Source organism: Vicugna pacos, chromosome 4, assembly GCF_048564905.1.
Source record: "Vicugna pacos chromosome 4, VicPac4, whole genome shotgun sequence".
NCBI classification, from domain to species: domain Eukaryota; kingdom Metazoa; phylum Chordata; class Mammalia; order Artiodactyla; family Camelidae; genus Vicugna; species Vicugna pacos.
Window position 1 is genome coordinate 62,216,933 of NC_132990.1, and position 17,750 is coordinate 62,234,682.

General features: G+C 50.4%; 1 protein-coding gene across 5 annotated transcripts in view; it reads right to left on the bottom strand.

Annotated features, from left to right (window-relative positions):
• The window catches only part of AKNA (AT-hook transcription factor), a 53,133-nt gene that overhangs the window by 18,223 nt on the left and 17,160 nt on the right, over positions 1-17,750 (bottom strand). For 3 of the 5 annotated variants that reach the window (XM_031677452.2, XM_006211367.4, XM_072959993.1), the window contains 9 exons: positions 15,049-16,115; positions 13,209-13,283; positions 8,556-8,712; positions 7,704-7,858; positions 4,977-5,036; positions 2,832-2,959; positions 2,130-2,337; positions 398-552; positions 118-297 (listed from right to left, as the gene is read on the bottom strand). In XM_031677452.2, the coding sequence (XP_031533312.1) occupies positions 118-297; positions 398-552; positions 2,130-2,337; positions 2,832-2,959; positions 4,977-5,036; positions 7,704-7,858; positions 8,556-8,712; positions 13,209-13,283; positions 15,049-16,115 (2,185 nt within the window). The remainder of the gene's footprint in view (positions 1-117; positions 298-397; positions 553-2,129; positions 2,338-2,831; positions 2,960-4,976; positions 5,037-7,703; positions 7,859-8,555; positions 8,713-13,208; positions 13,284-15,048; positions 16,116-17,750) is intronic. The other 2 variants (XM_072959994.1, XM_072959995.1) reach the window with 1 other exon arrangement.

Below are 17,750 nucleotides of genomic sequence, written 5' to 3' on the forward strand. Positions count from 1 at the left end.
AGCTGAGTCAGGAAAGCCATTTCTAACGGTGAAGAGCTGTCTAGCTCGTTCTGACAATTACCACCCCTGTGGTTTCTGAGTTGGTATGGGACAAGCAGGGGAGGCTCACGGACATACTCGAGGGAGCCCCTGTGACTTCTCTCAGCCTGTGCCGGGAGCTGCCTGGTGGGGAGCCTGGTGGCTGCTGCTTTTCCCGGAGCTGGAGCCGGCCCGTCAACTTCCAGGGTGCGGTCCTGCCCTCCCGCCTCCTCCTCCTCCATCCTCATGGCTTCTGGGGGGGACTTCACACTGAGGTACCTGCGGAAGAACACAGAGGAGCGTCACTGCTGCCCAGCAAGGCCAGCAAGATCCAGCCACTGGGCCACACACCCTGGCCCTGCTCCCGGTGGGCACTCACCGCTCTAAGAGACCATGGAGATCCTGCTCCACCTGCAGCTCCTTGTGCCTGAGTGGGCCCGGGAGGCCAAGCGGCCTGTCTTCTACCTCATTGCTGGTAGCACTCAGATCCAAGTTCACGTGCAATGGGTGGGGGCCAATGCTGGTGGCATCGGGCTGGGGCCAGAAAGGAGGAGGGGCAGAGAGTCAGCAGATACCTAAACACCACTTTTTAAGGATCTACCTTATGCCAGCTCACGCTGGGTGCTGAAGAGTAAGAAATAGGTTAGAGTCACTAACCCACCACCCTTTTATGTGCGCACAAAAGGGAGGGGCTGGACCATGTGGTCTTCAGTACTGGCTGCCATTAGTTGAGCCCCTGCCATGTGCCCGGCACTGTACAGACATCTCTTCACCACAACCCCACCAGTACGTACAGCTGTTACAAGCCATCTTACAGACAGGTAACTGAGGCTCAAATGACTTGCCTAAAGTCACACAGAAGGGAGGAGCAGAGCCAAGATTTGAACCCAGACTTCCTGCCAGAAGCACCTCTCCTGACCCACTCCATTCCAATATGGACACCCAGCCCCTAAAACTCCTTCACTGTGGGAGCAGGGGAGCCCCTCAAGAGGATGCATTCAGGTCCCACCATCCATGCAGGAGATAGTGCCTGGAAGAGTTCCTCCCCTCTGGGGCAGAGCACGGTGTGTGAGAATGTCCCCCAAAGCTCCGGGCCACCAAGACTTCAGCTGTCATGGAAATTGTCCCAGTGCCCAGCCCTCCAGCAGCTCCCCGCCCCACCTGCCATGCTGGTCCTTTCTCCTGCTCCAGTTGCTAACACAACGAGCCATAGCAATGCCACTGCCACCTGTGTGAGTGCTCTACACTCAGTCTGCTCAACTGCAAAGCACGGATAGTAATCATCTCCCATGGGGTTGTGACATGGACTGGAGAGAATTCTAGAAACTCCCTCCCGTGTACGGCCTCTGTCTGGCGTCTTCCATCTCTATGAATAGTCGCCAGATCCACCCAGGACTACCAGCTGGAAGCCTACAGGTCATCCTTTGCTCTTTTCTTCTCACCATCACTCCAAGTCCAGTCAAATGTACCTTCTAAACCTCTCTCAGGTCTGTGCACAACTCTCCACCTGCGCTGCCACCTCCCCAACTCTGACTGACCTACCTGCAAATCCTTCTTTGCCATCTTCTGCTGAAAAACCCAGCAGAGTTTAAGACCATCCCCTTGATGTGGTCCACAAGCCCTTGTATCATGGGACTCCTGCTTGTCTCTCCAGCCACATCTCTCAGACAACTGCCCCCCTCGCTGTCCATATCTAGCCACAGGGCCTTTGCATAGGCTGTTTTCCCTGCAAGATGGCTTATTTTCTTCTGCACCAAGTAATTCTTACTCACCCTCGGATATCATTTAAATGTTGCTTTCTTGAGGGAAATTTCTCTGATCTCCTAAGCACAGATATGTTACCCTGTTACCTACTCTCACAGAACCCCACAATTCTCCTTCAGAGCACTGAACAAAATTATAATTAAGCAACTAACTAGTTCAACTGGATAGAAAACTCCATGACGGTAGAGACCACCTATTTTTTGTTTGTGTGTTTTCCACTGAACTTCCACCGTGTGTCATGAGCCCTGGCACATGGTACAAACTTCACAGATGTGTAGTGAAGAAGTCAATTAATGGAGAAAAGAATGAATGAAGGGACAGTCCAGTATGGTTGGGCAAAGAGGTACCTCGGGGCAGAGTGTCTGGATGGCTGGTGTAGGGGCTTGTTCCAAAGGAGAGGGCAGGCCTGCTGGCTGCTCAGGGGAGGGCCCGGCTGGGGGGCTGTCCAGAGCCAAGTCTGATCCGGCTCGCTCAGGCTTCTGCTGGTTCTGGTCCACATGGTCCTTCAGCTCTTCCAAGCGAATTCCCAGCTGGAATATCTTTGCTTCCAGCTCCCTGGAAGGAGGACACATCAGCACTGGGAACCTGGTCAGCAGCCTCATCAGGCAGGTCTGGGAGGCTGTGCTTCAGAGCAGAGGCCCCAGAGATGCCCACAGAGGGTCCACCTGATGTCATCATATAGATGGCATGGGGAGCAAAATAAACTAAATAAAAGTGGACTCCACTGGGAATAAGGAGGCCTCAGCCTGAGTTCCCCATGCCACCAACTGGCTGTGGGATCCTGAGTAAGTCCCTTCCCTCTGTGGCCTCAGTTTCCCCATTCTCCAGTGCAGGATTTCAACCCTTATCTCCAAGGTCATCTCCCACTGCAGGAGTCCAAAAGGACACAAATCTTAGCCTTGAAGTATCCCCCATCTGGATATGTTGTTAATTGGGATAGGATTTCTCCCTGTTCCCCTAGGGTGTGAATTAAGATGAAGTGCGCCCCTCCTGGTGCGACCCGAGGGCCTGCCCCATTTGTCCTCAGGGCCTCCCTCCCCAGCATGTACCTGCCAGGATCGAATTTCCCAGGCGCTCCCTTGGATCCGGCAAGCTGCTGGGCCAGGTGCTGCTCCCTGCAGGCCTTCAGGTACTCCTCCTCCAGGGCAGTGTGGGCAGCCTTTAGCCGCTGGAAGCCCTGAAACCAGACAGGCCAGGAAGACGTGAGTGTCCAGACCCTGTGGGCTCCATCCCTGCAGACACAGTGGACGAGACAGCTCATGGGGGGACCGTGTCACTCATTCAGGGAGAGGCAGGCCCCTGCGTATCTGGAAGTCTGAGGTTGGTAACCTCTGGGGTCTGCTTGCCCTGGTCAAGCTCTCTGCCATCAGACTGGCACAGCAGAGGCACAGCTCAGAGCCTTGGACCAGCTCCAGAGGGTAGCAGTCTTTCCTGGGTAGACCTATAAGTACCCCGATGTCCCATGACAGTCATAGTGTCAAATATGCTATCATTATGTCCCCATGAGGACCTAGAACTTGAGAGATCATAGATCCTCATCCTTGATTTTCAAAACTGTGGATTTTGGAACATTAGTCACTCTTTTCCCAAATCCATATAGATGATCACACACATGGTGCTGTCATCACCATCATATTGTTGATAATGATAACTAACATTTACTGAGCACTGAGGCTCTGTCTACAGCCCTGTGCATTATTCATTTAATCTTCAACATAACCCCAATGAGAGATGTAATGTACCATCTTCATTTAAACAGGAGGAAACTGAAGAACGGAGAGGTTACTTAACTTGGTGAAGGTCACACAGCAAGTGAGCAAGTTGCAGATATGGCGCCAGGCCTTCTAGCTCCAGGGTTCATGGTGCTAACAGTTAAGCTTGGCCCCCACAGCATTTATGGCTAAAGCTACAGGAGGTAGGATCATTATCTCTGGCTTATTATCAGCCTTATCTCATTCATCCTATACTGATGACAGACTGAGGCCAAGGACAACTTACAGTCCAGACCCCAGTCAGGATTGATCTTCCAACACCTCTCAACCTCCTTGGACATGGGGACATTAGGAGAACAGGGAAGAGAAAGGATGGTTTTGATTTTCAAGGTCTTTGATCATCCACTCAATGAAATAATATAATACATATCACACACTTTGTAATAGGAGACTGTATGTCACATTCTACATAATAACAGTAGTTAGTAACAGAGTAATAACATAGCAAAAATATCCAGGAAGTGCTGCGTTGCATTTCCCCTCCCAGCCCTCCCTCAGCTCCCCTCCCCAGCCTGCTCTGTGCCTCGAGCATCAGCTGGGCTCCCTACCTGCTGGCTTCCCCTGGGGTCTGTCCAGCAGGAAGCATCTATTTAGAGGTCATAGCGTGGTAGGACAGAGACCTGGGAGGGAACAGCTCTGGGCAGGTGCTAGTCCTTGGGTTTCCGTGTTCCTTCTTGGACCCCTGAGGCTCCCCATTCCCTCGTTAACAGCCCCTTCACTGAGCCCTACACTTGCAGCTTTGAGAGCTCCATCTGCTCCTTCCTGGGACCCTGGCTAAGGCAGCAGAAATCTAAATTTTATATATGACTGTAGTTTGGTATTTGGTATTTTCTAGAAATACCAAAGTCCAGAAGGAAATAAGCCAATAATGGTTAGATTAGGGGTCTCTTCGCCCTTTTCACCCTGGTTTTCAAATGTTAGTAATTTCTTTTATAATAAAGAAAATTTAAAAAGAAAATTATTCTCCTGGTTGCTGAGAGGCAGGACAATGGGTGGGAAGCTCCTCGGGGCAGTGATCACAACCCTGGACCTGGGATTCAGACAGACCTGGGTCTGGGCTGTGCCACTTACTGGCTGTGCGCCCTTCAAGTTGCCTTTCCGGGCTTCAGTTCATCCCAGTTAAATGCGGGTGATGACTGTAACTACCTCCCTGGGTTTTTATGATGCTATAATGAAATACTGTACATCGAGGGCTTCCCACAGTGCCTGGTGCACCACCGCGGTTGCTTCATCAGTGGTGACTCTTGTGATACAAAGATCACTGTCATGGAAAGCTCCGCAGCAGCTGTCCTGAAAGGAGACCCTGTGTCTGGGATCCTCTGGTCTGTCTTGCAGCAAATGAGGCTTGAGAGCCCGAGCTGTGGGAGACAGAGCAGTTGTCTAACAGCTCCACGGGCGTCTCCTAAAACGGGCAGGCAGTACCTTGAGCTGGTCCCGGGGCGCCAGCTGTCCTGCTTGTATCAGTTCTACAAAGGACTCCACCTGGGCGTTGGGAGGGGAAGGAAACACTCTCCGTTAGTCCAGAATCTGGAAGATGAGTTCTGCAGACTCCCACACTTCGCCCCATCATGCTTTGGCTGGAAGAGCTGGACCTCACCTTGGGGTGTGGGTTTCCTGACAAGCACGGAGGGGCAGGTGCCAGAAATCGATGCTACCATGCCATGGTAGCCTTGGGAAAAACCAAAGCAGAACCTCTAGGAAGTTATTGACAGCCAGGTGCACTCACTCATGTGCATGAAACCTATAAAGCAGGGTATTTACTGCAGCATGGTGGTGGTGGGGCAACAGGAAGCAATCTAATGCCTATCCACGGAATAGTGCAGCCCTCAAGAAGAGGATGGCACATGTATTTGTTTTCATATATAAATGCCTTCAAGACCTGCCTTTCAGAATCAAGTCAAGTTTTAGGACAGTGTTTATGGTATGCTACCATCTGTATAAAATATAGGGAGAATAAAAAAATACAAAACAGTTGCTTATATACTACAAACTAACTCTAGAAGGATGCAAGATACTAAAATATTAAGTGCTTCTGGGGAGGAGAACTGGGTGGTGGGGGGTCAGGGACAGGAGGAGGGTTATCTATTATACGTATCCTCTGAACTTTGAGCAAAGCAAATTCATTGTCTACCCAGAAGTAAATATTCAAATCTGGGACCTTAAAAAAATCAAAATATGGCAGGAGAGGGTACTACTCCCCCCCAAAAACATTTTTTAAAAAATCAAGCTACAGTACACCGTACACACTTATGTGACCATTTCTATAAATGCATGTGTGTGCATTAAATGTTTTTCCATGAAGCAGAAAAGCAAGAGTGAGAGAAAAGACTTCACTGAATATATTCTTTGTTCTATGTGAGGGTCTTTACCATGGGTATCTATTACCTTTACAAAAAATTTTTTAATTAGGAAAAAAAGGCAAATATGACTTGGGGATTGCTAGGCAAGCTCTAGCTCAGTGCCAAAATATAATACAGAAATTTATCTAATATAATTACATTACATTATATAATTATATGACATACAAAATAGAAATGTAAAGCAAGCTACATATGTAATTTAAATTTTTCTAGTAGCCATACTAAAAACATGGAAAAAAGGCAGATTAATTTTAATAAACTATTTTATAAACCTAAAATATTATTTTGACATGTAATCAATGCAAAAAAGTATTAAAATACTTTATATTCTTTTTGTCGCATAAAGTCGCTGAAATCCAGCATGTTTTGCACTTACAGAACATCTCAATCTGGACTGGCCACAGGTCAAGTACTCACTAGCCATGTGACCAGTGCTCCTCTGTCGGACAGTGCAACGCTGGATCATTGGGGTCAGCTGGTGCCCTGGCTCCTGCTCAGTGTGGTGACCTTGGCTTTGTTTCACAGCACACAGGACAAGGAGAAACATTCTCTCCAGTTGCAGGACCCAGAGAGTGGTGACAAAAAGGAATAAAGTACTTGTTCATGCTGCTACAAGGCGGATAAGCCTTGAAAACGTTATGTTAATTGAAAGAAGCCAGACACAAAAGGACAAATATAACATGAATCCATTTATATGTAATATCCAAAATATGTAAACCCATACAGAAACTAAATGGGCAGCTGCCCGGGGCTGGGGGTAGGGGGCATGGGGAGTGATCACTTAGTGGCTTAGTGGATAAGGAGTTTCTTGGTGCGTGACAAAAATGTTCTAAAATTGATTGTGATGATGCCTGCACAACTGTGAATATAGTGAAGAAAAAAAAAAAAAACCCTGGAAGCATTAACCTTAAATGACTGAACTGTATGTTATGTAAATTATATCTCAATAAAGCTGTTACTAAAAAAAAAAAGAAAGAAAGAAAGAAAGAAAAGAAAGAAAGGAAGGAAGAAAGAAAGAAAAAGGGAAAAGAACGGTAGTGTTTCTCTGCAGGAATTTGTTTCATGGACATGATGATGTAACAATTGCATTTCCCTTTCTGCATTGACAACTAGAAAGCTCAAAGCCAAACACGAAACTGATAAAAAGTTCAGGGTCCAACGGAATATTTTGTTTATTCACTTCTCCCTAAGTTCACTTTATTTTTCTCCTACCCTTGCTTTCTCTTTGCCCCAGTTTCCTCACTCCCGTTCTCAGAATGTGGTTACAATGCATGTCTTTTTTAAGCTGCTTTAAAATAAAGCCCTTTTGGAGTAAGGCCAAGTGTATGGTTAAAGACAGACCTGCAAGCAGTCACAGCTATTTGGACTGTTTGATGCAAATGTAGAAGTCCCCCTGAGAAGTAAGGAGAATTGATTTCTGTAGTGAAATAAACTAAGGAAGTGAGGTGATATTCCCCGAAGAGGAAAAGGTGGAGTGGACGTTCCATTACCCTTCCAGAATCCTGAAAACACTGAGTGTCTCCCCCAGGAACGAACTAGGAGGCACTTCAAAGCACCGTTATAGAGACTCTGATGAGACACAATGTCAGAAAGGGAGTTAAACCTAGCACTGGGGGGCAAGGAGGTAGCTGGAGCAGTGTGGCCTCTAAATCCAAGCGGGAGGCTCTGTTTCCGACTTAGCTCCAGCAGGGCAGTGACCACTGAGCTTCACAGAGAGTCACTCAGCCAAAGCAGGCAGAGGCTCCAGGTGAGTTCCACCTATGGTGGGCAAAGCTGGGCTTCCACTCACCTTGGCCAGGAAGCGGCTGGCCTGAGAAGCCAGTTCCTGGGCCGGCTCTGCTGCGGGCTGGTTCTGGATGATACCTGGGTTCTCTGGAAGCCACCCTGGGGTGGGTGCGCTGGGGGACGAGGAGAAGCTCGGATCTCCTCGAGCTGACGGCCACCCTGGAATACACAACCACTAAACATTAGGGCCAAGAACAGTCCTTCCTGGGGCTGAGTGATTGATGCCACGTGTCAAAGCCACCACCTCCACCCTCAAGTGAGCGCTCAGCCATCTCACAATCTTAACACAGGCCAGGGCAAGTGGCCTGGGCAGTACTGCCCCCACTTATTGGAAAGAACAAGGTCTGGATCTGCCCTGGATCACACAGCTAGAGCCAAGCCAGGCCTCTGGGTTCTCAGTCAATAGTGTAGCCTCCAACTCAGAAGGATGTAGGTTCAAATGCAGACCCTTCCCCTGTAGCAGTGTGACCTTCCACGTGTTCTCACTTCTCCAAGCCTTAACTGTAAGTGGGATAGCACCAGTTGGTAACCTCACCAGGTTAACATGGTGGTCAACTGGGATCATACGTGACAAGGCTTGGCTCAGGGCCTGGCCCTCATGTGGGCTCTCCAGTTATGATGCTCTTTGTTACACAGCTCATCTAAGATCACCTAGCTGCTAAATGGCAGAGGTAGGGCTTCACCCAGGCTGCTCTGGCTCAAAGAAAACACTTCACGTCCCCACTTAATTTCTTCAAGTCAAAGGGCCCAGAGAGGGGCCTCACCTCCCTCCCTCCCCTGGCCTGAAGCCAGCACCACCCTAGGGTGCAGAGTCACAGGCAGAGAAGCCCTCCAGCCACATCTCTCCCAGACTCACCTGAAGCTTCAGAGGCCTGTGGGCCCTCAGCGGGGCCTGGCCACCGCTCCACAGAGTGGGGCTGTGGGATGCTAAAGGACAAGACCTTGGTCCCCTGGGGCACTGTCCCCATGTGGATGCTGTGGCTGGGCTGAGGCGGGTCGGAGTACAGGTTCACCTGTCCAGGAGGGAGGCACAGCAGACTCAAGTCAGGGTTGGGGCAAATCCACCCAAAAGGCCTCACCTTCATTCTCAACATCACTCAGGCACTCAACAAACATAACTTGTGATAATAAATACTACCTTTTAGTGGAACCCTTGAGTGGAGGTCAAACACTGGGCCAAAGGCTTACCTATCCTTTCATTCTCTCTTTATGCAGTCCCAGGAGGGAAGAGGACAGGGACTATATGCCCATTTTATAGAAAAGGGAACTGAGACTCAGAAAGGTTGTCACTTACTCAAAATGTCCAGCTAAAAGATTCTTGGCCTGGAATTATAACCCTGCTTTGACCCCAAAGCCTGTGGTTTTCCATATTAATACTTTTATAATAATACTTGTTATAATAATTTACAATATAATCATAAAAATACTGTAATCAATATAGTATTTAATGTGGAGCAAGTATAATTATAATAATATAATAATTAATATTTGTTATTAATAAAAACACTTCGAGTAATTATTATTCCATTGATAATAATGGCAATGAATGGCTGTTTGAATGAATGAGTAAACAGAGTGAAGGAACTAATCTCTCAGTTGTAGCAGATCTCCATCACTTGAGGATCGATTTCATATGATAAATAGTCCAATGTCTGGGAGAGAAGTGAGTCAGGTAGATGGCCAAGGAAGACCACTTGAAGTTAAAGACCCATGTACCGTACAGTGGTTTAAAGTGGTGGGCAAACTATGGGCTGTTTTTATGAACAAGGTCTTGGTGAACACAGCCCCGCTTGCTTGTTTATGTATTGTCTGTGGTTGCTTTCATGCTATAACGGCAGAGATGATACAGCCCACAAAGCTGGAAATATTCGCTATGTGGCCTCTACAGAGAAAGTCTGCTGATCCTGGGTTAGCACATGAGCTCTGCAGAGCCAGGGCTCACATCCCAGCTCTACTACTGCCCTCCTTTGAGTCCTAGAGCAGCTGACTTAATTAACCTCTCTGTGCACAAAGTGAGTGCTCAATAAACAGCAGCCACCACCCTCACACTCATCCTCTTCAATATTATCACTATTACCATCGCCATCATCATCATCATCATCACCATCATCACCATCATCATCACCATCATCACCACCATCACCATCATCATCACCATCATCACCACCATCATCACCATCATCACCATCATCATCACCATCACCACCATCACCATCATCACCATCACCACCATCATCATCATCACTATGTCATTTATGTGGCCATCGTGGAGGCAGGTCCCTAAAAAAGCTACTCCCCTGTGGTGCCTCAGTGTCCCCTCATCCTCATCTTATTGCTCCCTGCTGCCCTAAGGTCAGGAGTGGGCAATTCAGGGTGGGCCTGGTAGAGGGAGCTTCCTAGCCCCTAGACAGGCAGCCTCTCCCTGCTTAAGCTGCTTTTCACGTCCTGATTGTGGCAGGAAAATCTACTCCAAAGTGAGGGACAATGGCCCAGCTGTGGCTTCGCCCCTGCTGCCCCCCTCTCCTTCAGGCCCAGCCTCTGATGAGAACAAAGCTGGATTTTAATAATCCCCTTGGCCATCTGCTCAGGCCTGCCTGTGGGGACTTGCCTACCAGCACCCCTCTCCTCCCAAGGTGACCCAAATCGAGGGGAGGCCCAGCCCTCCTGCGTGCTTCCCTGCCTCATCCCGCTTGTCCCCCAGCCTCAGGCTTGACCCATCAAAGGCCCAGCACAGAAACGAGTGGCTCTCAGCACCTCTATTTCAGCAGAGGACCAAAGGCCCGTGGACAGCCCAGGCAGCAGGGATCTTGGGGGCAGTGAGGGCAACTGTTGAGCTGCTCAGGCCCGTCCCTCCCAGATCTGTCTCTGGACACAACCAGGACCCACACCAGGACCCTCGTTTAAACTGGGGTGTCCCCTGGCCCTCTCTGAGGCTGGATTGGCTCCCTCAGCGGGGTTAAGCAGTGAAGGGTGGACCAGTGAGTATGGGAAACATTGGGTTAAATAACTGACTATTCTCAGCACAGCCGGGTTTCTCACAGCCTTTAAAATGCTAATGGGCTTTATGAATGGGGCGGGGAGTGGAAGGAGTGAAGAGAATAGGAAATGTTTCTCCAATTCCCCAGAACACACAAGCCTCCCTCACCCCCATCCCCACTCCATCCCAACCCTCACCCCCACTCCCACCTCCACCAGGGGCTTCTGGACCAACTGGTGGCCATCAGAACACACACTTTGGGAAAGGCAGTTTTATGTCATCCCTCCAATTCTTTCTGGGATAATTTCTGGCCTCCTCAGCCCCTCCAGATCCCCTTGCAGCTGAGATGGGGGACAGCAGCTGGAGGGGGGTGGCCACAGGGCAGTGAAGGCACGACATCCCCATAAACTCTGGCCCTAAGCTGGTCATCAGGAGTGACTCCTGACCAGCCCAGGCTCTGTGCCCACCCCCAGCCCGGATCTAGTGGTGCTCCCAGGCCAGACCGAGAGACTCCCTGGTCAGTCTCCCCAGCGGCAGAGCCCACAATCGAGTCTGGTTCTGCTAGAGAGCATGGTGTTGAAGCAGGCTTTTGGAGCTAGAATACTGGGCTCAAACCCCAGCTCTGGCACCTACCTGTGGAGTGATCTTGGGCAAATTACTTAACCTCTGTGCCTCAGTTTCCCCCTTGGTAAATTAAGACAGTGGTCAGTAAACATCGCTTACTACTATTGTTGTTATCACTATATCATCATCGTTCTGCCCTGTCCTTAAGCCTCTGCCACATGCCCACTGCCAGGGTCCCATCTGGGCTCACCCAGGCAGGGGGAAATGGTGCCCACTCTGAAACCAGGCAGACACAGGTTTAATTCCCAGCTTCTAGTCCCTGACCAGCCATGCGGATGTCGAGCAAACTGCTCCACCTGGCTGAGCCTGTCTTCTCTTGTGAAGAGGATCGAATGAGGGGTTTCTACCTTCCCTCCTCTGCCTCCGTCACACACTCGGGGGCCTGGGGAGTCCTCCCTGGGTCAAGGGAGCATCCAGGAGACAAGGCACATGGCTGTGCTCTCATTGTGTCCCCCTGCCCGTGTCTACACTGTGAACTCAATGAACACTTTCATATTAATACTATTCATCACGATAATATTCCCTAACTCCTCGGAAGTACCTGCCAGGTGCCAGGTATGCACTTTCTATACACTGACTCATTCCCTTAAATGAGTAAAGGAGGGAGGAAGGCAAGGAGGAAGGAGATGCTCTGAGCCTCGACCTCGACCTTTGGCAACTTCTGCCCCTCCTGGGGTCCCAATTCCCCAATCTGTGAGATGGGAGAGCTGAGGACTTGGACTCGATGACCAGTTCCTTTCTCCTTGGGCCTTCTAGGTCTGCAGCCACGAGAATGTGGTTTGCCCAGAGAAAACGCCTCTCCAAGCCCTCTCGATGGCCCTCCCTACTCCCCCTGTCCCTTCTGCCCCTGAATCTGGCTCAGAAGCTGGGAGAAACCTTAAGACATGGTGGGGGTGGGAGGAGCCCACTGGCTCCCAGGAGGTCTGATTAACCAACCCCCTTTTACCGTTGTGCCCAAGGAGGCCAGGATGGAAAGGACCTGCCTGTGTCAGCAGGAGAAGTCCTGCTTCTGGAATGGGGCCCCTGCTTTTGCTCATCACAGCTGCCTCGGGGTCAGGGACACTTCACGGAAGAAGCACCACTAGGCGGCTAAGAGCAGCGCCCTGCAGGCAGAGAGGTCCTGGACCAGGACGGGGCAGCCAGGGTGAGAGCCCTGAAGGAGGAAGCAAGCAAGAGGGAGAGTCCGCCTCTCGGCACCCCAGCTCCCACCCCTCCCCCACTGCTGCCTGATGGGGCAAGAGGCGGCAAGGGGGAAGCAGGAAGCCATGAGGGGCTGCGACAGGCCCCACTTCCTTCCTCACCCCAGAAAAGGGGAAGGTCTCAAGTGCAGAATTCACAGCCTCGTCCCAAGACGAGGTGAGGACTGGACAGGACGTGGGCAGTGGGTTTCCCCCTCCACACTCCCTGGTCACACTCTAGGCATTCAGTGCGGGGAGCGGGGTACCTGAGGGGAGACGCTGTGGGTGAGACAGTGGGGAAGGAGAAAGGCAATGGTGTGATCTGGGAAGGATCTCCCCCAGGGGCTGCACAGAAATTCTGGGCTACTCCCCTGGGGCTCAGAGAGCCCAAGTAACTTCCTTAAGGTCACACAGTTGGTCAGTAATGAAGCCAGGAGTTCCACCTACGTGGTCTTACCCCGGAGCTCATCTAGGAGAGAGCTTCTGGTGAAACCCCAGATTCTGGGATTCAAGGACATCACAGCTCATCAACAGTAAAGGAGGCTGAGCCTGGAGAGGGCAAGGTCACTGCTCCAGGTCACAGAGGGACCTTGAGGTAGAACAAGGACGGACCAGGTTCTCCTATCCCCAGGGTTTCAGGAGGCAGGAGGCAGTGGCTGCTCTTGAAGATTATGGAAAATTGTCATCCTGGGGACCCTTGGCCGCACCTCCACCCGACAGGGCCCAGTACCTTGGCCCCGAGGCGCAGCTGGTCAATGGTGTTCTCGGCCTCAGCATACTTGGTGAGGAGCTTGTGGTAGTCCTCCTGCGGGAGAGGGAGGCAATGCGGTCACACACCAGGCCCCTCCCTGTGTGAACCCTCGCAGAGAACCCACCCCTCAAAGGGTGCCTCTGGGCTCCTCTGAGTGAAAGAGCTCAGTGGTGGTAGTTCCACAGACCCCTTCAGGCTCACATGCAATACAGACCCTCCACAGCCAAATTCTGGAGCGATGGAGGCTGTAGGACAAATCATCCATCATCCCTTCTGCATCCCTGACAATGGTCAGGGGCGAGGCCCCTGGGCTGGTTTACCTGGATGCGTAACCCCCATCACAGAGGATCCTAGCTACTTGCTTATTTGTCTGAATTCCCTGCCCACATCTCTCTTCTCCACTGCTCTATTCCCAGGAGTTAAGTAGTATGTGCTTAATAAGTATATTTCAATGGCTGATTGAATTGTATAAGGGTCCCTTTGTAGAAAAATCAAAGACTTCAAAAATCACAGCTGCATTTACTCAGAGTCACTACTTGCCATAAACAAAACTGAAGAGGTTCTTAAAACAACTCATCACAAGGGGAAAGGCAAAAACAAGTGTCGCTGGTCGCTTTTGAAGGAGGCTAGGGAAATGACGCATTGTTCTGAAAACTGGTGATTAGCAAGACAGAATCAAGCATTTCTCCTGTCTTTCCCACGTGAACGGGAGACCTTGGTAACCAAATAGGTGATGAAGGAAAGTTTTACTTTATAGAAGATTTCCAGCAAATAGATGGGGAAGGAATGCTAGCATTAGGATACCATACTTTGTCACTCCCAGTGCAAGCCCGGATTGGAGCAATGAAAATCAGTGGCCATTAACACCACAAATGGAAGACCAGCAGGCAGCCCAGGCCTTCTGAGGGCACTATCTCTGATGGGATCTTGTTAAAAAATCCCTATCTGCGTGGAGCTCAAGATCTGGAGGGGAAATAAACAGCCAATTACAACCCCCAAACAGCTCTAGCTCTAACCAGGCAAAACACAGGACAAAGAGAGGACAACGGAACATATGAACAGATACCAGAGGGTGCACCAGCAACCCCCAGAGTGCAGGAGACTCTACAGGACAGACTGGTTTCCTTAATAAATAAATTACAAGGAAGAAAAAAAAAAAGGCCGGGATGGGGAGTGGTGGGGAGAGACTTGAAAGGCACACAGACCACATACAATATCTGAGCCGTATTTTGGATCCTGATTCGAACAAACTGAAATAAACAAGTCATTTATGAGACAAAGGGGGAGATGTGAACAGTGACTGGATGTCGGATAATATTCAGGATCGGCGTTAAGTTTTAGGCATGCTGATGGTATGGTTACTTTTAAGAGAGATTCCTAATCTTTAGACATACACGCTAACCTATTTGGGAATAAAATGTTTTAATGCCTGAAATTTGTTCCAAAATACCCAAGCAGAGTGAGTAGGGAAAGAAGTAAGGCCATAGATGAGAAAGGCCGCCAGGGCTCGGTGATGGGTCTGTGGGTGGAAGTTGGGTGTCAGGTACAGGGGGGCTCATTATACTATTTTCTCTCTTTATGTGTTTTTAATTTTTTGTAGCAGAAGTTAAAAACAAACAAACACGGCCAAGCCTTGTAGCATGAGTACAATGGCTGCTCTTCTTGAGCAAAGAAAGGGCTTGGGACTCTCTTCATCTGAGGAGGCACAACCCTCCCTTCACCAGCAGGGGGCTCCTGGCCCAGCCCCGAGGCCCCCAACCCCAACCAGCCTCCAGTCCAGACCAACAGGAGCCTTGATGTAGAAATGAACCTGGCTTACCTGGAGCTGATGGACCAGCTCTGTGGCTTGTTCAGGTGTCTGAAATTCTTGGGGTACCCTGGTGATGGGGTGGGTAGGAGGTGGGTCCTTTCCAGGGCAGACTTCTCCGCTGCTCAGCAGCACCTCCCGCACAATCTCGGCAGGTGACTTGAAAATCAGCGGCCTGGCAGGACTCTCGGGCAGCCTGCTGTGGCTCCTGGCCTTCGGGGGGCGGTAGCTCTCATCTTTGGGGAACTTCACCCGGGGTCCTACCTTGGAGAAATCAGGGAGTGGGTAGTTCAGCCGCCCCCGGCCATACTTAGGGGCACCAGAAGATGAGTGACCAGCCAGAGTGGCGCCTGGCCTGGGCGGTGGCCTGTCCTGCCGAGCTGGCCCAGGTGAGGGATTCATGGGGCTGATGGAGCCGGTGAATCGGGAAGGGAGCGGCTTAGGTGATATCCGTGTCCGTTTCCAGGGCTGGTCCCCGGGCTGAGGGCAGGAGAGGCTGGTAGCTTCTCTCCTCCATCTGTCTGCAGGACACTGGAGGCTCTGGGCTGGAGGTGCTGAGGACTCCTGGAATTCCGTGGGGGTTACCAGAGCAACGCTTCCTCCAGTTCTGTCATTTGGGTTTAGGAGGTGGTGGCTGGGGCTCTGTGGTAAAGATTCTGCCAGGGCAGGGGCCTGGGGGACATCGGTCTCTCCTTCCCAGGTAGAATCGAGACTGTCACTGGGGTGGTTGAGGCTCACAGTTCCACTGCTCCAGGACCTCGCAGAGCTGAAGTCAACAGTTGGGTTGACCTCAGAATGTTCTGGAAGTTTGTCTCCACTGGCTTGATTGCCAGAAGCCACCCTGCCTGTGGGCTGACACCACCCCAGAGCCATGGGGCTGGTGTTCCCATTGCCCCCCGAGCTGAGATTGGTCTCATACCCCAGTCTCGGGGAGCTCTCTCCAGCTTCCTGGACCTCAGCACCTCCCAGGGTCTCATCTGGCTCCTCTTCAGTCATGCCTGGTTGAGGGTCCTGCTGGGGGAGCCAGCCGAGAGGCAAGTTGGAACTTTCAGGGCTGTCCACATCCTCTGCTTCAGACTCTGGAAAGACAGGTCATTGCTTAGTCTATACTAGGGCTGGACACAACTTGTCACACCACCTAGGTCATTTCACCCCTCTGGACCTTCATTCCCTCATCATATGGTGATGGCAAGAAGCCCAGTGACCACCCCCACCCCCCTGAATATGGCCATACACTTACCTAACACCTCCTCTAGTTGTCTCAAAGGTCCTCCAAACTCAAACCTGCTTGTCCCCTTAGTGTTTTGGGAAATGGAAACATCATCCCATCCTGTTGCACAAGCCAGAAACCTGGGAGGCACTTTGCCCACCTCTCCCCCTAACCCCCACAGTCCAATCTGTCACCTGGTCCTGTCACGATTACCTCCTGTGGTGCTCTCAAACTCACCTACTGCTCTAAAGTCCAGGACCACCAGTTTTGCTCGAGCTAACATCCTCTCTTGCCTGGACCACTAGAGCAGTCACCTAAAAATCTCAATCCTCATTCTTGTCGTCCACCTGAAAACTCATCAATATTTTCCTGTTGCTCCCAGGAGAGAGCTGAACCTTTAATACGGTCCTACGGCCCCTGTCTTCACCCCTCATTAGCTTTTCTGATCCATCTTTTTCCATGGTCCCCCTCAGCCTCCCCCTGCTCTAGCCATGCCACATCCTCTCCCACCACAGGGCCTCTGGACGTGCAGATCCCTCTGCTAGGCTCCCCTCTCCCTCCCTTTCCCTAGTTAACTCCTAATTGTCCTTCAGGCATTTGCTCAACATTGACCTCATCAAAGGAGTCTTCTCTGATCTCCCTAACTTGGGTCAAAATCTCCCTTCTATAAGCTTTCATATGACTGAATACCTCGACTTTAAACTACTTACTACAGCTGCAGCTTTCCATTTATTTACGTGATTGTTTCATTAATACTTTCTTCCCTTGCTACACTGTAAGCTCTGTGAGGGCAAAGATACCGTCAGTTTTTGGTTACTGCTGTATTTACAGAGAAGGTGCTCAATATTTGTTGCCTGAATGGAAAGAAGGAAGGAAGGGAAGGAGGACAATAAGGTATGCAAAGCTCCCAGAAAATGGGTAGTTGTAATGATTACGTAGTAGAAGCTCAACGGATATCCATTCATCCATCCCACTCACCCATCCATCACCCACTCACCAATTGATCCAATTATCCATCTTTTCAATCATCCATCCATCCACCATTCACCCATCCATCCATTCACCTATCCACCACCCACTCACCTAATCATCCACATCATCTATCCATCCATCCATCTGCCTATCCATCCACCCACTCATCCATCCATCCATCCATCCATCCATCCATCTATCCATCCATCCATCCACCCACTCATCCATCCATCCATCCATCCATCCATCTATCCATCCATCCATCCAGCATTCATCCATCCATCTATGCATCATCCATGCAGTAAATGTTTATTGAGCACCTATTCTGTCTTATTGAGCACCTACCCTGTATCAGACTCTGGCATAGATTCAGAGTTTCATGAAATACTGTCAGGGCACCACCAGGCACAGACTCTTCTCTGGCCAGATGCACCTTTGTCATAACCCTTATATCACTCTTTGCACCCCCATGCTCTTTCCCTTACCCTTGGCACCTCCACAACTTTCAACTCCTTAAAATCTCCTTCAGTAT